We start from the raw sequence: 23,693 nt of genomic DNA, 5'->3' as shown, positions 1-23,693 counted from the left end.
AATTTGAAAGAATAGAGTTCACTTCACATTGACAGAGGACCTTACTACGGCCATTTCCCTATTTAATGCTCTAGTGATTTACAGTGCCATCTATCAACGTTTAAATTAAAATTAATTAAAATATTTCTAAAGATGATCAATGTTTTCACTTAATTTATAATTTTGTTTACTTTTCTCACTATGACTGTCTTTCTTTCTTCTCACCTAGAAAAGAAAAGAAAAGCGAAAGGCTCAAGTTTTCTCAATTATAACAGATTTTGAGCACGATAGATGACGGAATAGTTTTCCGAAGTAAATACTATATATAATACTTATTTTAAACATATTCAACGGTTTGCAGTTAATACATTCAATGGTTTACAGGATAATCAATTGGAATGAAATTTTGTATTCATATTAATTCATCAAATTGTCTATGATTTTTGACAAAAGGTTGCTATGACTGTCATGTCATGTTCATGATACTGACACTGAAAATGTCAAAGTCCTGGCAAAGGTACATTTCAGTCAGCTGTTCAGTCATTTTAGTCTACCCTATTTTTACATGAAATGTTTTATTTATAGATTAAATTATTAAATACTTTTTCATTTTACCATGTTTCGTAGTCGCCGGTTATGTGGAGTATGTGTTTATGTTCCTCTTAGTCGACTTGTTTCACAATACGTTTCTGTCTTTTTGTCACGATTTTTCACGTTTTTCTTTTGTAACCTGCAAAATGACCTACACACAAAAAAAATTCAATAAATAATGTTCTACATAGTAGTCTTATGATTTTTAGTTATTATGGCGTCATGGAAAACATGGAAAACTGGATTATGCAAGACCTTGTCTAGCCAATGTGAGATTTATAAACGCACGAGACGATAGTACGGTAACCATCGACCAAGATAGCTACGTAAAAAAGTTTATGAATGCTGTAGGATGGATGGATCACTCGAGAACTGTAAGGGAGTATTCATGATATATACATAACTTATTTTTATTGCTAAGAATACATACAGTCCTGCGTATAACATACTTATCAACTAAAAATATATTTCGGGTTCTACACTTTCTATCAATTACTTAGCTTCTTTTAAATAAATGGTATGATTATTTATTCATGTCATACTTAGCTAGTAAAAAAATACCAATTACTATTTGCACATAACTTTAAAACAATTTTGAAAAGCAACATAAGATTTGAAATGGAAAAAAAATATTATGTTTTATTTATTTATTTTACTTAATTGTTTCAGCGCCTAAAACTAACAGGTTATTTTCTATATGAAAGTGTACCAGACAAAGTATCTTACACAGAATGGTTTCAAACATTAAATCTTCCTGATACATTCGCATCCTGGTTTGCGGTCACGGAATTACATGTCTGGCTTTTAATGGTACGATATATGGCTGAAGATTTGACATCAACAAGTAATGAAAAGAAGAAATATGTAAAAGGTGACGGCCATTTTGTAAGAAATTGCATCATAGAGGCTCTTTGGGCTGATGTTGGAAATAGAATAAAACTATTAGAGGTAAGATTCAATATGATCACTAAAATATGTTTTGTCATAAGTTCTCACAGGTGGTGCTATAGCAAGAAGCCCTTTAAACTCAATATAAAGATCCACAACAAGCACATAAAGAAATTTGTAAGATCTGCTGGCTCGATCTGTAGCTAAGTTGCCTGAATGATAGCCGTGTTGAGGCAACAGTTGATGGTTCGAGGGCAGTTGGGCTGGAGCAAGTTTCTTTGTGCTTGTATCAATAGTAATTAACAAACCAGTATTTACCCGAAAAATGAATAAATATCATGGCAGTAATAACATCATGACATTCAATAAAAATAAAAAATAAAATGTAGACAAATTACATTGGTTTTAGGGGTATAAAGAAGCAATTATTTTCTTAAACAATGAGTTCTTCTACATTGTGACTAGAACCTTTCGGTAGATGCAATAAATGCTAATTTAGATGCTGTGGCTCTTAAGATTGAGAAATAGTGGAACCACATTAAGATTTGGTCTTTTTATTATATTTTGTTTAGTTTTGTATCTGTCTTTAGCTTTTGAAATTGTGACTTTTCGACTATATTCAGACAAAAGCTACAAGCTCTGAGCATGTAAAGCTTGACACTTAAGATTTAAATCCAACTCTATGCTTACAATTAGAATGGTTCAAATTAGAAAGTGTCAAGCTTGACGTGCTCTTGACTGTGCTATAAAACACCCTTGTAACTTTGAAGTAACAAACTCACAAAAATCTGCTTTTTTGTGTGCCTAAAACCAAATAAAATACGATTTTTTAATCTGAGTAGTTAATTTGAAAAACTCGATTATAGTTATATTGGAACGACAAGCAACCACTTTTACCAATAAAATTATTAATTTCATTGTTAAAAGTGATCACAACAATAACATTACTAATTACCATGTTTGCTTTAATTGCGAATAAAAATATTGTAGTTAACAATGAAAATCAAAGAAGGTTTGCAATATCTCTTCATACACATGTAAAGCCCCAAATTGGGATATGATAATCCACCTTATTACCATTGAATAATTACAGGGAGCAAATCCAGCAATAGCAAGAAAACAAGTGACAGAATTATCAGAGCAATTCCAAGCTGCTCTAGTTGCGTATGATGAGGGTCTAAATGATGACCGTATACTCGCTTCTGCTGTATGGAGAAGACTCTTCAACTTAAATCAAAATACCAATGCTGAGAACATAGAAATTGTTGTTCATTTTATCAGGCATCAGGTGAGAGTTATTATGTAATCTGTATACAGGGTGTAATCGTTAAGTGTACTCTGATGAATAGTCCGTAAATGTAAGAGATATCAAAACACTGATATTTAAAACACATTACCTAATGAGTGAAACGTCATAAAAGGAGAAATATCCAAAATGTTAGCGTTTAACGTTAAAATTTTGGATATTGACGCTCCCATACATTTAATATGAAAGTAGTAGAGTAGCTTTAGTTTCGAAGAACTGCTTCGAATACAAAATGTTGTATTTACTTAAAAATAAACGTCGCTGTGTTTTGTATTCAATTAAAAGTTAGTCTTATTACTACATTTGTAGCAGTTTCGTTATCTGTAAACTTATTGTTACCTTTTATAGTAGGTAATTTAAAGCCTTTCTATGAATGTCAAATTAAATTAAATGTATGGGAGTGTTTAACGTTAAAGAAGGATGGCGAAAGCTGACCCAATAATTATAAAATCAACAAAGATCCGTGTATGGACTTTGCTAGTATAATTTTGCGTTTAAGTTTATGCCTAATTATCAATATATTTTTGGATATTTTTAGAAGTCTGAAATACAGAAATTGTAAAACAATGTATTTTAGAATAGATGCAATAACAAAACGCAATTGATTCAGTTCAACCACAGATTAGGTAACGTTCTTGTACATACGTTTCATTTTAAGCATGATTGAATGTTTACCTAACTAAAGTATTTTTTATTTATTGGGTATTTTATAGTACACACATAAAACATTAAAGCTATAAAATATCTAATGAAATAATCAATTAAACAGTAGTGACATAAAGTAAAAAAAACGCAATATGACAAAAATATTTAGACAATATTTAAATGAGAGATGATGAAAATTAGCAAAGGAATGTTTTGACATGAGGCCTCTTGTCATTGTTAACGTCGCAATGATATTGAGAGCACTGTGACCCATTTTGTGACAGATGTCTGCCATTTGGGCAGATTTAATTTTTATTCATTTTCATTGCTGCAGAACATGACAAGTTGTTTTAAATGTAACAGAGTTTGGCAGATTTGGGAATATTCAGCAAGTTCTTTATTATTTCATAAATATATATCATCTGAAGCGAAATACAGGACAATGTTATAAACATAACCTACATCAACTTTATAACCCCAACTTCTACAGGCTGTACTCCATTAACTTTTTTGATGCTTTGATAATGATTCACAAGTATCGATAGGTCTCCCTAATGCACGTCGTCAAAAATACTGGGTCACAAAATACAGGGAATGCCGCCATCCAAAATTTCTAGTTTTGTTTTTAAAAAGTTACTGATGTTGTACTCGTTAGGTAACGTATTTTCGATATATACAAGGTGTCGATTTGCATTCTCGCCATATTTAAGACATTAATAATAGAAATAATGCTAAATCTAAAAATTTTTTTTCTTTTTTTTTTAAATAACGCACACGCTCAATATAGATCCGCACTAGGGAAACCCTGTGTCGCGGGTGCCATGGACACACACAGACAACCACAAATTACACCCAAAGTCACGAGAGAAATAAATGTAAGCCATACAAACATTTCTCCCGGCCCGGGAATCGAACCTGGGACCTCTGCGTGGCAGTCCGGCATGGTAACCGTTCGGCCACGGAGGCAGTTATTTAAAAAGATATTCTGTTCAATATTCTAGCAATTGTACCTAGTAAACTTTTGTAACATTGTCCTGCAAGTGTACTCGCCGCAGAGGACAGTGACCCCGCCAGCACCGTGCGATACGTAATCTTTCTCGATCGCTTATTTACCTAATTTTTTAATCATGTTTATGTACTAATATTGTTATAATTTACTAATTATTTACATGAGTTAGAAAAGTAGACTGAAAAAAGGTTTTTTGTAACTTAGATTTGGTACTTACCAACTTTAGGTTTTAACTTAGCACATTCTTCACAACAGAAAAAGCAGAAAGAAGCCAGAGACGATTTTTGCGCCCAATTCTTCGACACTCGTAATCTACGTAAACTAAACGTTTCACCAGAGAACAAAAAGTGAAGAGAACGGACACTCTCCGCCCCTCCCTAGGATTAGATACCGCACCACGCCCGGCACGTTGCCGGACACATTGACTGAACGACAACAAGCCTGCCGGCGAGCCGTTTTCGCGCGAAGACGGCTTTGATATTTGAATATAGTTTTCATTTATTCATTACGAAACTTGTACGTTAATATACAACATAATTTTACGTTACTATATATAATGGTCGTGAATTGTGCTGCGTAAGGCTGTTTATCTTCATTTTCCGAAAGATGAAACGAAGTAAGCAAAAAAACTTGTGTCTGAGGCTCATTCAGTTATTGTTTTCTTCATTTATTTACTGCAGAGTAATATATGTATGTATAAAAAAATACAGATTTATTATATCAATATAATGAATGAGGCGCCATAACTTCGTGTGCTAGTAGAAAAGGGTTCTCGAATTTTCAATTCATATTGCCGATAAATATTACGTAAGTAGCGAATATACCTAATTATTAACTAAGTAATGATGATCAACTTGGACACGCAATTTCAAATACCTTGGTTACCTTATTTAAAAGCACATGTCCAAAATATAACATTTTAAGTGCTTATCGAGTTCTTAGGTTTTCGCGATTGTTACACATAGGAAATGAAACTATTTTTCCGGATTTGTTTTCTATTAATAATTAATAATAAATTGAACTTAATAAAAATTCATTCAATAAAATAAGTTGTAAAACTTAATATAGCGTAAATTGGTATGTTTTCTTTGAAAATTTAAATTAGGTATTTAATTAATAACTATTGTAACTATAGTGGAAAAAATAAGGTGGTTTGCATCAATATAAGACATAACTGGTTGAAGACTGTACCACCTCAGTCAACCGTGACCATGGGACCTGTAAAGGGCACGAAACGTCGGTTTGTTTGAAAAAACAAATATACGTGATTTAAAGCCGGAAAAATAGTTTCATTTCCTATTTTAAGTGCTTTTATATATTTTTTTAAATAAATCTTCAATATTACTCTAGTTAGTGAGTTAATGAAAAATATGATATTATATCGATATAAATACATAATGGACATGTGTAATTATTAGGATTCTGGATTCTATTAATAGAATCATAGATAATAGATTCGCGTTAGCATTTTCGCTATGTTGCCGCTCTGATTACGTAACGTAATAGTGCAAGAAAGTGATGAGTAACCTTCACACTTCACACTTCACGCAGACATTTGCGCGTACGCAGATAGCGCGCCTTCTCTTATATTTATGGAATAATCGCCTAGGCACCCTTAATGAATACACCCTGTATGAAGAAATGGTAGGCCATACCTTTTTATATATATATATGGGCATGCACACCTAAAATACTATAGGCATGCACACCTAATCCTAACATTATTTATGAACTCTATGTTAAAAATTGCAGTTTAAAAAAGTGATATTTTATAGAGCCTATCCTTTGGCTAAATGTATTTATGGTCGTTTTGAAGTTATTAATATAAATTTAGAATAAATTAACTCCCCCTTAGACAAAAATTATTAACTTACAAAATTAAATGCAATTTATTACGCATTAGCAAAGTAATTTTTTTTTTATATTACAGATTGTACAACTCGACAAAGTACCCAGTAAGGACTTAAAATGGAAACCTGCGATTTCTTGGTTAAGCATAAAAGATCATTAGAAATAAATTTAATTATATTTGTTTACAATTGTTTGTTTGTAAAATAATGTCATTATTAACAAATAAAATATCATAAAAAGAAATTTGATTACAAAACGGAAGTCTTTTGTACGTATTTTCATGTCTGAACAAGGGCTTGGTAAATCCGAGCAGTAAGGAAGTAATATATTGCATAATAGGATTTATAAATAGATGTCAACATATTATTTACATAATAATTATCACTAGTTACAGATTTCCATGGAGAGTGCAACTGTTATGAAATTTTAGAAGAAGAATAAAAAGTTTTACTGTGGTAAGGAACTTATTTACTATTTAATTTCCATATATGCAAAAGAAAAACTTAAAAAACAAGAATACAATTCCATTGTTACCATTGTCCCTTCAAATTTGAAACGCCCGTAACGTATATGTCAATTGTTATGTAGGATTATGCAAATTAATCAGCTCAATGCATCGTTCACGTTCCCATAGAACAGTTATAACAGTTCTACAGATTTGGTTCAGTTTACAATTCGTGTTGCAATTTGCCAGCGGCCTAGTGTCGCTGAGTTTTCCGAAGAACGCTGAATATAAGTCCAATAGATGAGGATGGGTTGTCACCATTCTTTTGACTAAATTGTCGATTGAAACCGCAGAAAGATCATTCAAGGAGTAAGTGTTTCTCATATCATAGAGTTGGAACCAGTGCGGTCGACGATTTGGAGTCAGATTCGCTTCAGTTAAGTTGTACACGTAGTTCACAATGTTGTGGGGTTCCTGAAACCAGAACGTTATTGTAATAATGTTAATGTGTGTACAGACACATGAATTACTATGTATACAGATAGCGCAATCACTGTCTTTCGTACTCAGTGTTGCTTAAATTACTGTAATCTACTAATTATCTGCCAAAGTTTTGGCCTTTGTGTGACTTGGTGTATATAATCTAGCAATACACTCGCGTTGCATGACACTGGTCGTCTCACGCGCTTTTCATTGTTATGCGAACGTGTGCGTCCATACATGGCGCGCGGCAGTCGCACACAGCTACAAGCCGCGCTGTTACTTTGTACAGAGTTACCATACTTGTCTTATTTTTCTTTGGTGGGACTGTCGGACTCGTTTACTACCAGTGAAAGCCCAAAAGCAACTTGCAAGGATTTAAATTAAATAAAAACTTAAAATTAACTTACAAATGTCACAGGGTTAAAGGTAGCGATCTTGTAGTTCAAATTGTAATTGCTGTAAGTAGTGGCACTGCCAGCTCCCCACGCAACATTAATAGGAGTCCCTTCAGGGCTATAGAAGATTTTAAATTCATCCGAATGCGTGTGCCCATTGAACTCCGCTGCTATGGTTTTTGAAAAACTGAAAATAAGGTACAGGGTGGCCCATAGTAACGTGATTTTTTCAGATCACTTTTTCTCAGAGACGCAGGGACGAGTGAGAGGGGGAATTGCTTCGATGGATAACTGTGATCGCGCCAATTTAGTTACCATGGAGCAGTTCACGGGACAACAGCGCGCTTTTTGTGTTCGCGCCGTTTACGAAAATGGTCGCTCTTACATCATTGTTCGTCGTTTGTACCGTTTAGAATGTGGTTTGAATAGTAATAGAAGTTGCCCTAGTGTCAATTTAATTAAAATATGGGTCAAACGATTTGAAGAGACCGGTTCCACATTCAAACCACGAAGCAAAGGCCGTGAACGAACCTCTCTTACAAATGAACGCGTAGAAGAAGTAAAGAGATCAGTGCACGAAAATCCTCGCATGTCAACTCTGAAACGTTCGGCTGTACTGCGATTGTCTTGAACTTCATTGCAACGAATTTTATCACTTGACTTAAAGTTTCATCCGTTTAAAATACAGCTGGTGCAAGATCTAAAGGAACAAGATTTACAATCACGATTTGATTTTGCCACTTTATTACTTAAAAATCGTTCGAATCTTGACATGCGAGGATTTTCGTGCACTGACCTCTTTACTTCTTCTACGCGTTCGTTTGTATGTCCATGGTCTGTCCTAACTATAGTCATTAGAAATAACTCTTCGTTAAAAAGGTATAGACACGCGTACCGATTTACTATTTTATTATATTCCCTAGTCCAAGTGTGAGTTAAATCGGTGACACCAGGAGGTATATGCGTTAAAATGTGAACTTTTTCACCAGCTTGTTCAGCTTTATATAACTCTTCGACCAGCCAATCTAAATGCCTCTTTGCTTCTAGAGGGTCGTATAATATCCACCTGTAATCAAGTAAATTTAATAATTGTTAGTTCAAAAAATATCTATCAAAAATTAAATGTTAACGCCCTATTTATAATACTAATTCCCATTGTGCTTAATAGGTTATTCTTTACACTTGAAGCATAATGTTTTAATTGATCAAGAGCGTATTATTATTTTACTATTTGATTAGTGTGAATAATATCCAATTAAGAAATTAAAATAAATTTAGGCAATGTTCGTTTTTTAAATGTAAAAAGCTTAGGAAACGAAACTATTTTTCCGGATTTAAATCGGTTTGTTTGAAAAAACAAATATATGCGATTTAAATACGGAAAAATAGTTTCATTTCCTATATGTAACAATCGCGAAAACCTAAGAACTCGATATGTAAAAAACTTGTTTAGCTCGCCTTTTTGCTTAGTCGAAATCAAAGTACCTTTTATTTATAAATCTCCTCATCAGTGTAGAGCACAAGCTGCTAAGCTTGATGAGCTCTTGACGCGAAAGACATTACTTTTCTGCTTTTGTCTTATGGCAACACTGCCTATGAATTCCAGCTTTTTATTAAATGGCAATTCAATTCGCATAAAACTCAACAACTCTCAAACTTTAAAAAGTGTCGTGCCTTGTATATTAAAATGAAGTTGTTTACATCGAACAACACGATTAACTGTCGTTCAAGACTTTTTTGACGTTACGACGACAGACTGTCGTGACAACGGAAAGATTGAACGACAGTCGTCAGACGATAAATAAAACATCACGATACAAATATGACGACAGAAAATCGCAGCCTCAAATGATTCTGTCGTGCAAACGACAAGGCGGCTGCCGTGAATACATAAATTGTCGTCATGATCTAGTGGAAACAGACTAGACGCGACAGTTGTCCAACGATAAATAAAACGTTACAACAAAATGGGAAAATCCCTTACTCAACAATATTCTAGTTACCCTTAATGACTACTGGTAAAGACTTATTTTATTTGGTCTTTATCTTTGAAATGGTTAGTTTTTTAAAGTGCAATTAAGTAAAAGGTACTCTATATTATTTCTTGTTTGTTTACAATAAGATAAGTATATGATATTATTGCCCAAATTTGGGTCACAGAGAAAGTAATTTACCACGTAAAGGAATAAACGTTAATAATTATATTGAAGTGACTTATATAACAGGTATTAAAATTGTTGTTTATAAATAACGTGTTAAATGTAGGCAGTAAACGCTCTTATTACAAAAGAGTAATTTCAGAATCATCATTTTGAGAATGGATTACTCTTTGAAGAAAGGAATACTTCCAGAGTACTAAATATTGAGAACAGGGAATTCAGCGAATTGGTTAGTTAAAGGGCATTTTGTAAATAGGTCACTTAAATTCGAAAAGAACTTACCAATTAAATTTGTAAGCAGCATTATTATTAAGAGATATGGCTCTTAATCCGGGGCGAACGAGTACGGAGAAATCTCCACCCTGCAGTAGAGTCTCTTTCGCTTCATCAGTAAGATAATGGCCCCATTTCCGAACCAAGGCTTCGTATAACCATGTAGTGTTCAAGTATGGTTCAGTTATCCTTACTGGTGCGAATCTGCAAAAAGCAAAAATGTAAGAGCTTAACGGTGGTAGCCCAGTTAGAGAAAGGTTGCTCCTCAACTGAGGTCGACGGTTCCATGGACCCATGACTAATTTCTAATTACGTACATTTGTGAATGTTTAGTTGCTAACTGTTGGCTAACGGTGAAGGACATCATGATGTTACCTACACGTCGAAGAAAGTTCACAACCCTAGGATCATCCCCGGGATGTATAATTGGCTTATAATGATGTTCAGTGGTCGAAATAGGCGGTTTTAAATGAGTAGATAATATATAGAGGATAAACATGTAGAGGTACCTACACTACAACGAGTGCCGTGGAGTGTTTGAAACCACCAATTATTTCCGGAAATTAGTGATGCAACGGGAGTCTCATTACAGAAACAGATGTCAAACATAGATCTTAGCGGAAACGGAAGCAGAAATGTAAATACTATATATAGACTGACTGGTCTTGCTTTTGGTTTCATAATTTAAGTGCAATTATTACACAACATACTACATGCATGCATCGTAAACATTACAAACTTCCGTTATAAAAGTTCGGAAGCAGAATGTGGAAAAGCACGAGGAACTCCCGCAGTTGGTGAAGCAGAAGCAGAGGTCTGTTGCATTATTACCGGAAATCCGTAATTCGAAAAAGTAATTAATTTATATTTGGTGGTTTTAACCACTCTGTCACTTTTTGTATCTATATGTAGACATTTGTCTACTCATGAACAGCCTATCCCGATTACTGATGACCTAAGAATTTAGAAAAAACTTACTGATTGGTAGGTTGACTTTCATGATTGCCAATGACAGGTACTACAAGAACATCATCTCCGAAACTCTGCCTCATCTTATCGATCAAGTGTCTATTCACTTCATCGATCAGCTCGTATGTTGTTTCCCAAACGAAGTGATCAATTGTATCTCCTATGTAGTAGACTACGTCTATATTCTGGAATTACAAGCCTGATTATTATATATATATAATATAATAATAATTCTTTATTGACAGGTAAATACCCATGTTACAATTTACAAATATTTCTGAAATAAAGTTAATACAAGTCATCAAAAATATAAATAAATAAAGAAGCTACAATAAAATTACAAATTGAAAGATAACACTGTCATTTTTTATTCCCGTCGCGATGCACGGAAATCCCATATTTAAAAAAGGAATTGTGCATGTGCTCACAGAGAGTACGGAGAATCCCGTTGTCGGACGCACGGAGGCGGCTCCAAAAACAGGCGATGCGAGACCTTATTATGGCAAAAAAGTCAGGAACTCTGGCCTCGGCAAACATGCTCGATGCGCTGCAACTTCTCGGCAGTTTCATTAGTATGCGATATGCATCATTATACTGCACTCTAATGGTACTCATAGATCTTTTTGTGAACCTATTCCAGAGTTGACATGTATAAAAACATAAACAATATGCTCTAAACAATGTCACCCTGACATCACTACTACATCGCGCGAATCTGCGCGCGAGCATATTGCACCGTACAGCCAGAGCCCTACGTTCGCGTTCAATATCGTCGTCATCAGCTAGACTCTCCGTTAGCACATGCCCAAGGTATTTGAGACTAACCACCCTCTCCACTTGCGCATCCTCTAGAAACACGGGCGGAACGTTCGCCGGACCCCCTCCGGCCTTAAAGACCATCAGTTGCGTCTTCAAGACGTTATATTTTAAGCCGTGGTTGTGAGCATACTGCTCACACAGTGCCAGTAGTTTTCGCAAACCATTGATCGAAGGGCTGAGGAGCACCATATCATCGGCATAACTCAAGTTATTTAGACAAGTCGTGCCAATATGGCAGCCCACTCGAGTGCTCCTCAGCTCCACAATCAGGTCATTCACATAAAGGCTGAAGAGGTCCGGCGAGGTTAGCCCACCTTGGCGTACGCCACATTCTAACCTAAAAACGTTAGATGTTGTGTCGCCCCATCTTACGTAATTAGTTTGATTTCCATACCAGAATCTCAACAGACCAACGACCCTCGTATCCACGTTAGCAGCATAGAGTTTCTCCCATAGTAACCTCAAGTTAACTAGGTCAAAAGTAATTATGTGTCTACTAGCAGGTTAAAGTAGCTTATGGTATATTTTCACACATGCACTTAATAGTCAATGCTATCTCAGCTCGAATTCAAAATTTTCCCGCACTGAATCGGTTCTCTTGCGCGGGTCGAGCGGCAGTGACATGGCTTTCTTTCAGAATTTATTTTTTTACAAACGAATTTAAAGCCATTTGAGAAATGTATAACGTGTAAGGCTCAATTCACACTGGCGCAGAGTCGAAGTGTCGCGACGCGTCATGTTTTTCGCCTATAGCATATTCATCTCTATTTTCCCATTATTAAGGTACAAATATAAGGTATAAATATGCTATGCAAATACGGAATGCGGAACGCGCGCCTTCGTGTTTTTATAGTTGAAAACCGAAGCGACGCGACGCTTTGGCTCTGCGCCAGTGTGAGTTGAGCTTAAGTATATATATACGTGTTTTATTTGGTTCAGTTGATATAAAAAAAAGTCGTTGGTATGTAAAGTACCTATTGAATACAACTGCTTTCTTGTAAGATTTCAAGGTAAGTTTGTGTTTTTTTTTTCTATCGTGAAAATACTTTGCTTTAAACTCACGATTTTCACACATCATTTGATTTATAATTCAGGACTTAATCACGTATAAAACATATTTTAATTGCCTCGACGTTTCGGACGTATTGCAACGTCTGTGGTCTCGAAGGGACTCAACGTCGAGGTAATTAAAATTACCATAAATTGTTCCATGACCCAACTAGTTATACGTATATCTTTCAGTTATTTTTTTATTGTTTAAAAGTATTGAAACGTGTATGGAGGGAATGTTTATCTTTTGATCATTGTTGGTGCAATTAGTTTTACAGACTCTCGGGATCTTTGTGATATAAGCATTTTTTTTTCAATTTCAATACACTCACCTTATGAGTCTCAGCAATTCTGTCAATAACATCATCATACGCCCAAATGGGGCTATCACAGCTTCTATAATCGCCCCAATAGCCTGCAGGCTCATCATTTCTCGACACTGGAAATCTTGTACGGGACGAAGTTCTCATTTCCCTAATCGTTGGCACCATATCTAGGTCCAAAGCAATCTCTCCGTCGTTTTCGATTATGCTTTTTTCAATAATAGACTCGTCGACATTAGATTTGTACATGTAATTTAACGCCGGTGATTGTCCTTTTCTACAGCAAGTAGGTTCGCCGCAATTTCCTACGCCAAACGCTTCGTATAAGGGGTCTATGTGAGCGTCAGTTAGAACTGCGATTGTCAGGGGAGTGGGATCTGGTGTAGGATTGGTGACCTGCAGTAAAATTAGACATAATTTAGTTAATATTTTTCCGTGTAATATACTCTAATCATGCTTTATTAGACACGATTTCTTAGCGAAAATTCTCGAATCCACTAGGTTGCACCGTACGATTAAAAAGAATGTGTTCTGGGGTCAATATAGTCAATTCTCTTCATAAATTAATGGCATAGTACATGGAGCAGTTGACCGCTGACGATCTTTTCTGCGCCACAGTTTTACAAACCATACGGTTGCGCAATAATTGTATACAAATATTACCGAAGAATTTAAAACGATAGTTTACAAAGGCGAGCATATGCCATAAAGGGATTTCTTCCAACACTGCCGCAGAGCAACGCGACGGTTCACGGTATTCACGAGAAAGCGGGCGCCGCGGGCTGCATTTCATATTTTATGCTTAATTTGTGTAACGTGTGCAAGATTTAAAAAGTTTTTTTAATACGTTCAGCGAATCCTACTAAAATCGTTGTATTCATTTGTAATAGTGCACACAAACTTTTCTATGGTACGTATGTACTTTGATATCGAAATATGTATAAAAATCACGAAACAACATTTTAGATAAATTATTTTGCTTATACACTGCCATACTCATGTTTCTCCCATTCATTTATTATTAAATTGTTCATCCGAATACGAGTATCTACATTAATTTAACAATAGAAAACTGATAACATCGAAAAATTAAATATCACGTCTGATATAATATAATCTGATATAATATAATACAAAATTATTAATAAATGATAATCTATAGGAAATGAAACTATATTTTTTCGGATCTAAATCGCGTATATTTGTTCTTTCTAACAAATAAACGTTTAGGGCCCTTTACAGGTCCCATGATCACGGCTGATTGAAAAAACCAACCTCAAAAGTTCGTGGAATTACTTCTATTTGCCAAGTTTTATTGAAATCGGTTACCGGAAAGTGCGCAAAACCTGATCCGTCCCCTAATTTGCCAATTTGCCACCGTTACAAGTGTAATATTTTCTTTAAATTTAAAAGGGACTAATACTGGGGCACCCTCTTTTCAACAAAAAAAATCATCAAAATGAAACATGCATATAAAAATATACAGTCGAATTGAGAACATCCTTCTTTTTTGAAGTCAGTTACAAATACAAATACTTATACGCGATTTAGATCCGAAAAAATAGTTTAATTTGTAACATTTGCGAAAACGAACACGATACAATTACGTTTAATTTTTTTTTTTAATTTATGACAAACTGTATGACAGTGTAGGCCGCAAATTCGGAACGGTCGCAGTGCTGCGGGGCGTTCAAGTTTTGCGCGTACATTGCGCGCAGTGTGTCTTGTGTTGGATGTCTTGAGTAGTCGTAGAGCTCTTTGTGAAACAGTTCGTCCAGGGTGTACTACCACCTTACCTATTTCTGCCTCCAAGCAGTAATGTCAGCATTACTGCGTTCCGTTTTTGAAGTGTAAGGGTGTTGGTGAAATTAGATCTCAGGGTGACGGACGCAGTGGCAGTGCCCCTCAGATTATTACGATTTAAGGCTCTGAGTGGCAATGCAACTGGTTTGGAATTAGGGATAGGCGTGTAGCTTACTATCAGGCGCACGACCTGTTCGTCCAGTCAGTAGATATTATAAAAAAATAAAAGATACATTCAACACAAGACACAATGTAGGTAACTCTCAAACCTTGAACGCACCACAGTTGCGAAGTTGTGACCAAATGCCTACAAGGGGCGGCGATATCGCCGAACATCAAACGTGTTGCGCTACTGCAAGGAACATGTAAAACTGTGACTGCGTTACCGGCTAAGATGACGAGCTAGAGCTCTGAACCCGTATAATAAGCTATGTAGCGGACCTGACGGCGCCTATATTGGCACGAACCTATGCTAAAGAAGATTATATTCAAGACTCCCGCTGTACGAGCTTGCTACATCAAATATAGTGTATCATCTATGGTGTTGCATAAGAGCGAAATCCCGTATTTATTACCTACTAATAAAGTAGGTATAGTAAGGCAATAAAGTAGGTAAGTATTAAATCACTAAACATATACTGACTTCATTTGAAGGTTCCGGCAGCTCAACCGTCCATTCAAACCTGGGATCATTAGATGGGCATACGTCACCGTTGGCATTTTGTAATTGGAGACTGCAAAACGTTGCAGGAGTTGCAGCTGGTTCATTTTTTATTATGTAGGTGAATATTGGCTGTAATAAATAAATAATAGTAATAAAAAATACGTACCTACTATTTGTATGGAAAGTTGTTCAGTAATAATTCTAGAGTTACTCCATAAACTTTCATGTAGACAAATTCATGCAAAACATTCTGTGTGAAACAAGACTGTGCCGTATCACCTTATATATGTGTTGCTCATATTGGTATAGCTCATTTTATGTTCCATAATACGTTTATTCCCCTCGCCTTTATAACTGCCTCCATTGCCGAACGGTTACCATGCTGCTCTGCCACGCAGAGGTCCCGAGTTCGACTCCTGGGCCTGGAGAAATATTTGTATGGCCTACATTTATTCCTCTCGTGAGTTTGGGTGTAATTTGTGGTTGTCTATACATATGTGCGTCTGTGGCACCCGGGATACAGGGTTTCCCTAGGCTATGAGTGTGTGCGTTATTTATTTATTTATAAATTGGTACATCCCTATATACTATAATAATATACTTACTATATTCAAGCCGACAGCACCCTTGCAAACCCTCTCGTTCTCTATACCCAAATTGACACAAAATGACGAAACAACTGTAGTGAGACTTTGGTCCGATTGCCCGTTATGAACCTGTATGAAGAATGCTGACAAGGCACTTCGACATATTATGCAGTCGAGGGTCTGAAAGTAACAATTATTATACACAAATATGCCAAACAATGGTCTAAGTAATGTTACGAGGAGCACTAAATATTAAAACCAACTAGGTATTTGTAAGTCAATGAGGTAAGTACTTAATTCTGAAAAAAAGTACTTAAATTGGTTAAATCGGGAATCGTTAAGTACTTAACCTCTGAGCTACCAAGATCATTATAATTTTTGTTATTATTATCATATTTATTATCCGTACGTATATAAAAATGGAAGTAAAAAACTTTGCTAAACTCCTCTGGCACAGAATAATAAATACTTTTGTTTTTTCTTCAGTGTCCACTGAGTTCGCGGAGTAGTTAAATAAAATTACTACTATTTTTACTATAACGGACTTCCGCAAAGTAACGCCTGAATATATCAATCAATTGTCATCAGTATGTTATATAACTACAAGATACAGTCTTTCAATGATCAATTTTGTCTAAGGGTGGTTGAAAAATAATACGTAGATATTATTTTTATTACTATATAGGCATACCTGTTACAAAAAGCACATCTTTTTTATCAGCAAAAAATATTGTTAAATTCACGAAATAAAACATGAAAATGTTCGCGGTCAGTTAATAATTGTTTTCTTGGAGCTGTCCCAAATAAAGCGTTAGATAGAGACCAGTTTGGTCAGTAGACATCGCAGATTCGTACAACCTGATACTTTCGAGTCGACCCGTGTTGCCCTCTTAATAGTACCACGAAATCCTTTTTTACCAGAGATCGAGATAGATTTAGATAACTATTCGCATAGTCTACCAATGGCTTTGCCATAAAGACAAGTGTTTGAGAACTCCTCGCCGTTTATGGATTAGGTATAATTCTATTGCATAATGAACTCTTTAGTGTAGAGGAACTTCTTTATAAAGTATTGGAAAATAATCTTTTCATTGGATGTCGTAGTATTTTGAAAATACAATGTTATGTTTAATTTTTTTAAATTATCCGGTCATATTCCGATCATTGTCACTTAACATTGTATTTTATGACGATTATGACGAAAAATAAATATATTGATACATACTAGTAAAAAAATCATAATATTCCTTAGCTATATATTTAAGTATTAATTCCTTCCTATTAACTCTCCTGATAATTTTTCCTTTCCTTTTTTCTTTTTTTACTCCCGTTCGTTTCCTAACCTTTTGCTACTGCACAACTCACACCATTTTTATTTTTTTCCACAAAAATGAACTATCACTCACATCGCCATTACGAATTGACTGATGAGAGGCACATTGAGGCCTACATTTTACCGAAGAAAATATCTAGATGACGTTACTAGTTTCGCTACAATTGAAAAGCATCATCTCACCTTCAAGGATCATCTGGTACACCTTTCCCTATCTGTTACAACAGTTCTGACCTCCAGAGACTAACCTCCTGGTAAGATGGTTTCTAATGATACAACACAATGACGCCTTTTTTTTATAATATCAAGTGACGGGACGAACAAGTCGTGCGCCTGATGGTGATAAGCTACACGCCTGTCCATAACAGTTGCAGTGCCACTCAGAGCTTTACATCTCAAAGATCTGAGGGGCACTGCCACTGCGCCCGTGATTCTGAAACATAAGTTGACAAGCCCTATGTGTCTGTAATTCCACCAGCACCCTTACCCTTCAAAACCGGACACAGTAATGCTGACATTACTGCTTGGCGGCAGAAATAGGTAAGGTGGCAGTACACCCTGGACGACCTCTTTCACACGGACCTTTATTGCTACTAAAGTTCAGACATACCTACTGGTGATATTTAACTACTTACAAGAAATGCTATGTCCTTCAATAAGACGTGTTTTGCCGTCTTTGTTTTTATTGATCCTTCAAAAGTAAACTGTAGGTAGGTATACATTTGACTATTTTAATTTTTATATGAACTTAAACATTTTCTGGAAAAATGTTTTGATACACTAATATTACGAAACGTAGGCACTATAAATCATCTTATTATTGTATTTACTGGAACCTTATTAGATCCCATCTATACAATAAAAAAGACGTCTCCGACACCGTACCAGCCCAAGCGTGAGCCGTTGACGTTCACGGCCACACAGCACACGAAACCACTTCGCCAAGTTCAGCTATATCGCTCTGACTGACAAGGGGCGCTTCCGACGTCCCTAATATGCCATATGTTTTACAATAAAAACCGGGACATTTTACTTTAAAGAAATTTTCGCTTAAGTTGTAGCAGGTATCATGCATTAGGTATGGACAGCAGTTCGCACCTTTTTGTTACGCCCACTGCATTATGTTATAAAAGGCTGGTAGTGAAATATGCATAAATACTTATCATCTAATCCGCATTCTTTTAGTTACCGATATATACCAAATACATGATAAGTCAAAATACATGAATTGATTAGATAAAAGTTTGGAGATTTGACGATAAAGAATAGTATGACGTATACTACGTATTTACCTATAAATACATAGCTTTAATGTCTATGCAAGTACCTACATAAAAATTAGAGATGAAACGGATAGTGATTTTGCCGGATACCGAACGAGGCCATATAGCCGGATATCGGACCCACTGTCGCAAACTACGACTTATACGGTTTAAAGCGCGCTTCGCCGTGAAACGATTTGAGTTGTTGTGGACACTTCGTTTTTGTTAAAACAATAAATTTATTCGATAATACCTACACAACAAAAAATGTCAATAATGGAAAAATAGCCAATTTAGCAATATTTTGCTGTTTGTTTCTAGTACAGAACCCAAATTTCTTGTAGTGAAAAAGGAAAAAAGCAGTTACATTATTCTTTGTCTACATTTAAAGTTTCTAGTTGTTATTTTATAAGTATAAGCCTAGCACTTGATACGCCCGTTACTGTTGTTTCAATTTGATTTCATTAATTTGTTATTTATGGTCTAATTAGTCTTATTACACGTTTTATTATTATCGGTACATATTGTTCATACGAAAACATAATAAAATAATTCGATTATTATTTGGAAACAGTACGAATCGATCGTGACCGCTATCTTTTCATTTCGTGGTCTGATAATATCAAGCAATAGGTACCTACCTAAATTTAACAAAGTTTGCAAAAGTTTATATACATAGGAGACTCGTCTCGTTTATAAAAATAAACAGAAACTACTTTTACCACTTAAGAAATACTGATCTTCATCCACCATAATTTGTCTTTATTAAAATTTGAGTACGTACTAAATTTATAGATTATATTTTATCTAACTTCATGGTTCTTTACAGTTACAAGTAATGAACAGATTGTCAACGATCGTGTAATTGTTATTTATTTATCCTGTTACTATCCTCTTTAATCAATAAATCAATTTATTTGGCATACTGATTGTGAATTTTCTGTTTTAAATATCCGGTGTCCGGACGGATATTGTCCAGCCGGACAGTAAAATTAGGCCGAATGATGATGTTAATAGTATAGCTGACATTATGAATACAATCTAAATTAATCCGTAATTTTTTAAATACCGGATTTTCTCGGATGTTAAAAATTCTGATTTTAAAATAAAAATCCGGATTTTTAACATTTTTATTCACGTTTCCGCAGTCAGAATTTGGAATGTTGTGCAACAGAATCCGCAGCAGATTAAATTATAAAATAATAGACGATCTTTTTAGTGTCTGGTTTTTTTTTATATTACAGAATTTTGAAATATTTAATGACTAATACTTGTCAATTTTTACCTAACTTCTTTAAGAAGACTGATTCCCATAATTGTTGTCTCATCATGATGTACCATCCTATGCCTAATTTCGAAGAAGACTAATTATATTGTGCTATGCACGTGCTATGTATGGATCTCAATTACCTACCAAAGATTATATTAAAATTTGATTGATATTATTAAAACATGCATTTGTTTTTCAAGTAAACTGTGAATCTATTGAATTCTTATAGTTTTCGAAATTCGGATTAGAAATATGATCCGGATTTACATTCCCTAGCTGGCATTTAGTGGACTTGCCACCGGAATGCAGCTAGTGTGACGATACTCACAGTAGAGGTTATGACCATGTGTCTCTATATAGGTAGGTTTAGATAGGTGCAGAGATCAAATGATTACAACTGACAACAAACAACTAATTGATACTTTCACTACGTATATACGTATATGTATACATCATGTATAATGCACATCGCAATGGAACATTATATTACAAACAATATTTTTTTATACTGATTACATACATACCTATATATTAAACTTATAAAGGGCATTGGACCTTATGTTGTAACAAGTTCAACTTGTTACAACATAAGGTTTCCATAATTACCGATCTAGTTGAGGAGGAAAATTCCAAAGATCTGCCAGAAATGTGCTCAGGCCGGTAAACAATATCTATCACCTCTTGCAGCAATATTTGATCATCATCAGTCAACTCCTCGGCTAGAGCTTTTCTGAATAATTGTTCTAGTTCGCCTATAAAACAAAATAAATATAAATAACGACCTGACAAGTATGGAATTATATCTAAGTATTTGTCAACTTTTATTGAAATCGGTTAACTGAAAGTGGGTGAACTCCAATAACCCGGATTCATCCCCTAATTTGCCACCTTTAGAGGTGGAGTATATTCTTCAAATTTAAATGAGATCACTACTGAGGTACCCACAAACAAGAGGTACAAAAAGAATCATCGAGATCTTACAAATAAATAAATATTAGACAACATCACATACTCTGACCCCAAAGTAAGTAACTAAAGCACTTGTATTATGGAAATCGGAAACAAAGACGGTAACACAGAGACACACCCGAAAGAATATAGAAAATTTTTATTTCTACATTGACCCAGACGGGGATCGAACCCGGGACTTTTAGATTGTTACACCATGAAAACCGGTGTGCAAGCCACTCGACCACAGACGTCGTCAAATGACGAAGTAATCACATACACAAAAAAATACAGTCGAATTGAGAACCTTTTGTTAAAGTCGGTTGAAATATATATATCAGGTCAATCACACTATATAAGCATTGTAAGTATGAGTAGATACCAAAATAACTGGAACTCCTATCTTTTGTGCACGTAAGCCCGTTATTATAGTTATTTTGTCTTGTATTTAGGTCTGCATTAAGAAATTTCTTACAGAAATAAGTAGTACCTTTTGTTTGTATTTTCCTTTTATTAAATGTAATCTGTGCTATTTCCTGTGCAATAAATAATATAATAGTAATTATTATTATTATCTTTTAGGCCTAAAATTTAGGCCTTAGGAGAGGCGAGTCTAAAACAGATATAATAATAATAACTCCAAGAGAACTTTATAGACCATGCAAATCAAATTCAGATTAGGAAAGATCGTTTCTGAAATTGGGTCAACCGTGAATTAACTCAGAACACCCTCAGCATGTAAACAACATTAAACAATATATGGACCTTTGGTAAGAAATGAGAGGAATAGCCCAATTGTTGGGATAAATAATTTGGAAAAAATTATTCACCCAGAAAATTTACCCGGGTCTTCTCATTGCCACTCCATTTGAACAAGTGCTGTAGCACTTGCCAAACAACAAATCAAACAGTAGCAGGTTTGACGAAGACGCTCTCTATTTAGGTCCGTTATACTACACTATAAAAACATTATCCTGCTTTTCGTTTCGCTGTGGTCGGGTAAAACAGACAAATAATAGTAAATCGACAACATACCTGTAGTGATAAGCCTTTTCGCTAAACTCGAACTAAATAACATGAAAACAATAAATAACACCTTCATCGTGAGTCTACAGTGTGTCAATAAGAGATAATCGATTCTTCCACTTATATGTACTCGCTGTACAAACTATTTAATACTTTCCTTGAAATTGTTCAAATTGTACGTAGATACGTTACATGCGGGTGGTACAAATAGTTCGAGAATACTTATTATGTATCACTAAACCTAAAAATATTAACGTCGAATTTTGAATAGTAATGGCTCTAGCCTCAGAGAATACTTGTGTACAGGACACTTTCTTGACTCTAAGTGGTTTATCGTACATCTAATCTACCCTTATATAGGTACATGTATTTACGTAAAAAATTAAAAATTATAATGAGTGCTGTACAAATTACAAATACATCAATTACAGGGCGAATTTGATAACGTTGATATAAAAACATATTAATATTCTTGGCTAAAAGATCTTTTCAAAGTACAATAAAATCGTATCAATAAAATACAATCAAATAAGACAGTAAGTTCCATTTTTTTCTCTTTATTTATTTAGGAACTTTTATACAATTGTATCTGACACCACGGATTACTTAATAAGTAGTAACAGCCTCAGTGGCCGAACGGTTACCATGCCGGACTGCCACGCAGAGGTCCCAGGTTCGATTCTCGGGCCGGGAGAAATATTTGTATGGCCTACATTTATTTCTCTCGTGAGTTTGGGTGTAATTTGTGGTTGTCTACGCGTGTGTCCATGGCACTCGCGACGTGGGGTTTCGCTAGTGCGGGGCTATGTTGAGTGTGTGCGTTATTAGTTACTATGTAACAGATACATCATTCTCATACAAAATCGAAAATACCTACGCTAAAATAGCCTACCAAATCTGACTAATGACACCAGGCTCACTGCGAGGAAAAAGGAACCTAAGTACGCGCTCAGAGAAGAGAAAGTAACGTTGCCGGACGTGTGCAGTCGTACGGAATCCAATGCTGGGATACAAATGTAAATGAAAGACTTGTCTGAGCGCTAGCACTGTCGGCGATACACTCAGCGGTAGGCACTTATCACGTAACCTCGAGTAAGTGTCGGAGCCCTGCATCATAACCTAATAATAGTATCGTAGTAGTAATCATAGTAGGATCGAGAATTCAGTAGCGCGTGGTGCAGACATCGACTTTGTTTTCTAAACAAATAAATAATTGCTATTAGAGTTTACGTTGACTTGACTTACGTTTTTACTTTAACATTTTGTTTCAATTTAAATGGATTTTCGTTACAGTTTATTGATTTTCGTAAGTTAGTTTAAGCATAAACAATGACGTCATCTTAAAAAAAAATAGCCCAAAGTGGACAGCTTTTTAGAAGCGCTGGTTTAATTTACGATCCACAAATAGACTAAGAGTCGTATTCCAGAAATCTACTCAATGCTCAACTCAGGATCTGAGTATGATTTCAAGCACTGTATTCCAGGTCGTATTTCCAGTGCTTGAAATCATACTCAAGTCCTGACTTGAGCATTGAGTAGTATTCTGGAATACGACTCTAAGTCCCGAAAAAGCTGTCAAATTATTATTTATAAAGTGTAATTTGCCCATCACAAA

The 23,693-nt window shown here is 35.2% G+C and overlaps 2 protein-coding genes across 3 annotated transcripts; one reads left to right on the top strand and one right to left on the bottom strand.

The window, feature by feature from the left end:
• Window positions 1–482: 482 nt before the first annotated feature.
• Window positions 483–6,722, top strand: LOC113231993 (ubiquinol-cytochrome-c reductase complex assembly factor 1). 2 transcript variants are annotated; one of them, XM_026466614.1, is made up of 5 exons: window positions 483–622; window positions 780–944; window positions 1,240–1,518; window positions 2,552–2,746; window positions 6,658–6,722. In XM_026466614.1, the coding sequence occupies exons 1-5, from the start codon at window positions 596–598 to the stop codon at window positions 6,697–6,699; spliced, it is 708 nt and encodes a 235-aa protein (XP_026322399.1). In that variant the 5' UTR covers window positions 483–595; the 3' UTR covers window positions 6,700–6,722. The 2 variants fall into 2 exon arrangements, with proteins under 2 accessions (XP_026322399.1, XP_026322398.1); XM_026466613.1 differs by lacking the exon at window positions 6,658–6,722 and adding an exon at window positions 6,349–6,551.
• Window positions 6,679–22,310, bottom strand: LOC113231991 (sphingomyelin phosphodiesterase 1-like). Its single transcript, XM_026466610.1, has 10 exons — window positions 22,088–22,310; window positions 20,711–20,856; window positions 16,258–16,419; window positions 15,632–15,781; window positions 13,195–13,581; window positions 11,003–11,178; window positions 10,034–10,228; window positions 8,488–8,658; window positions 7,605–7,779; window positions 6,679–7,188 (listed from the first exon to the last, which is right to left on the bottom strand). Exons 1-10 carry the CDS (start codon window positions 22,152–22,154, stop codon window positions 6,850–6,852), a joined length of 1,968 nt encoding a protein of 655 aa, XP_026322395.1. The 5' UTR covers window positions 22,155–22,310; the 3' UTR covers window positions 6,679–6,849.
• Between the last annotated feature and the right edge of the window lie 1,383 nt (window positions 22,311–23,693).

The sequence above is a fragment of the Hyposmocoma kahamanoa genome, unplaced genomic scaffold, assembly GCF_003589595.1.
Source record: "Hyposmocoma kahamanoa isolate Upper Pololo Valley unplaced genomic scaffold, ASM358959v1 66, whole genome shotgun sequence".
Lineage (NCBI taxonomy): Eukaryota > Metazoa > Arthropoda > Insecta > Lepidoptera > Cosmopterigidae > Hyposmocoma > Hyposmocoma kahamanoa.
The sequence above is the reverse complement of the archived record's forward strand: the minus strand, read 5'-3'. Positions and strand labels throughout refer to the sequence as shown.

Excerpts from the sequence above, each read along its gene's own strand:
- LOC113231993 (XM_026466613.1), top strand. The coding sequence starts at position 596 with ATGTTTCGTAGTCGCCGGTTATGTGGA. Across the intron at positions 623-779 it reads GTAGTCGCCGGTTATGTGGA|TTATTATGGCGTCATGGAAA; the intron begins GTATGTGTTTAT and ends TATGATTTTTAG. Across the intron at positions 2,747-6,348 it reads TTCATTTTATCAGGCATCAG|ATTGTACAACTCGACAAAGT; the intron begins GTGAGAGTTATT and ends TTTATATTACAG.
- LOC113231991 (XM_026466610.1), bottom strand. The coding sequence starts at position 22,154 with ATGAAGGTGTTATTTATTGTTTTCATGTTATTTAGTTCGAGTTTAGCG. Across the intron at positions 15,782-16,257 it reads GTGCTGTCGGCTTGAATATA|CCAATATTCACCTACATAAT; the intron begins GTAAGTATATTA and ends TATTTATTACAG. Across the intron at positions 10,229-11,002 it reads GAAAGTCAACCTACCAATCA|ATTCGCACCAGTAAGGATAA; the intron begins GTAAGTTTTTTC and ends TGCTTTTTGCAG.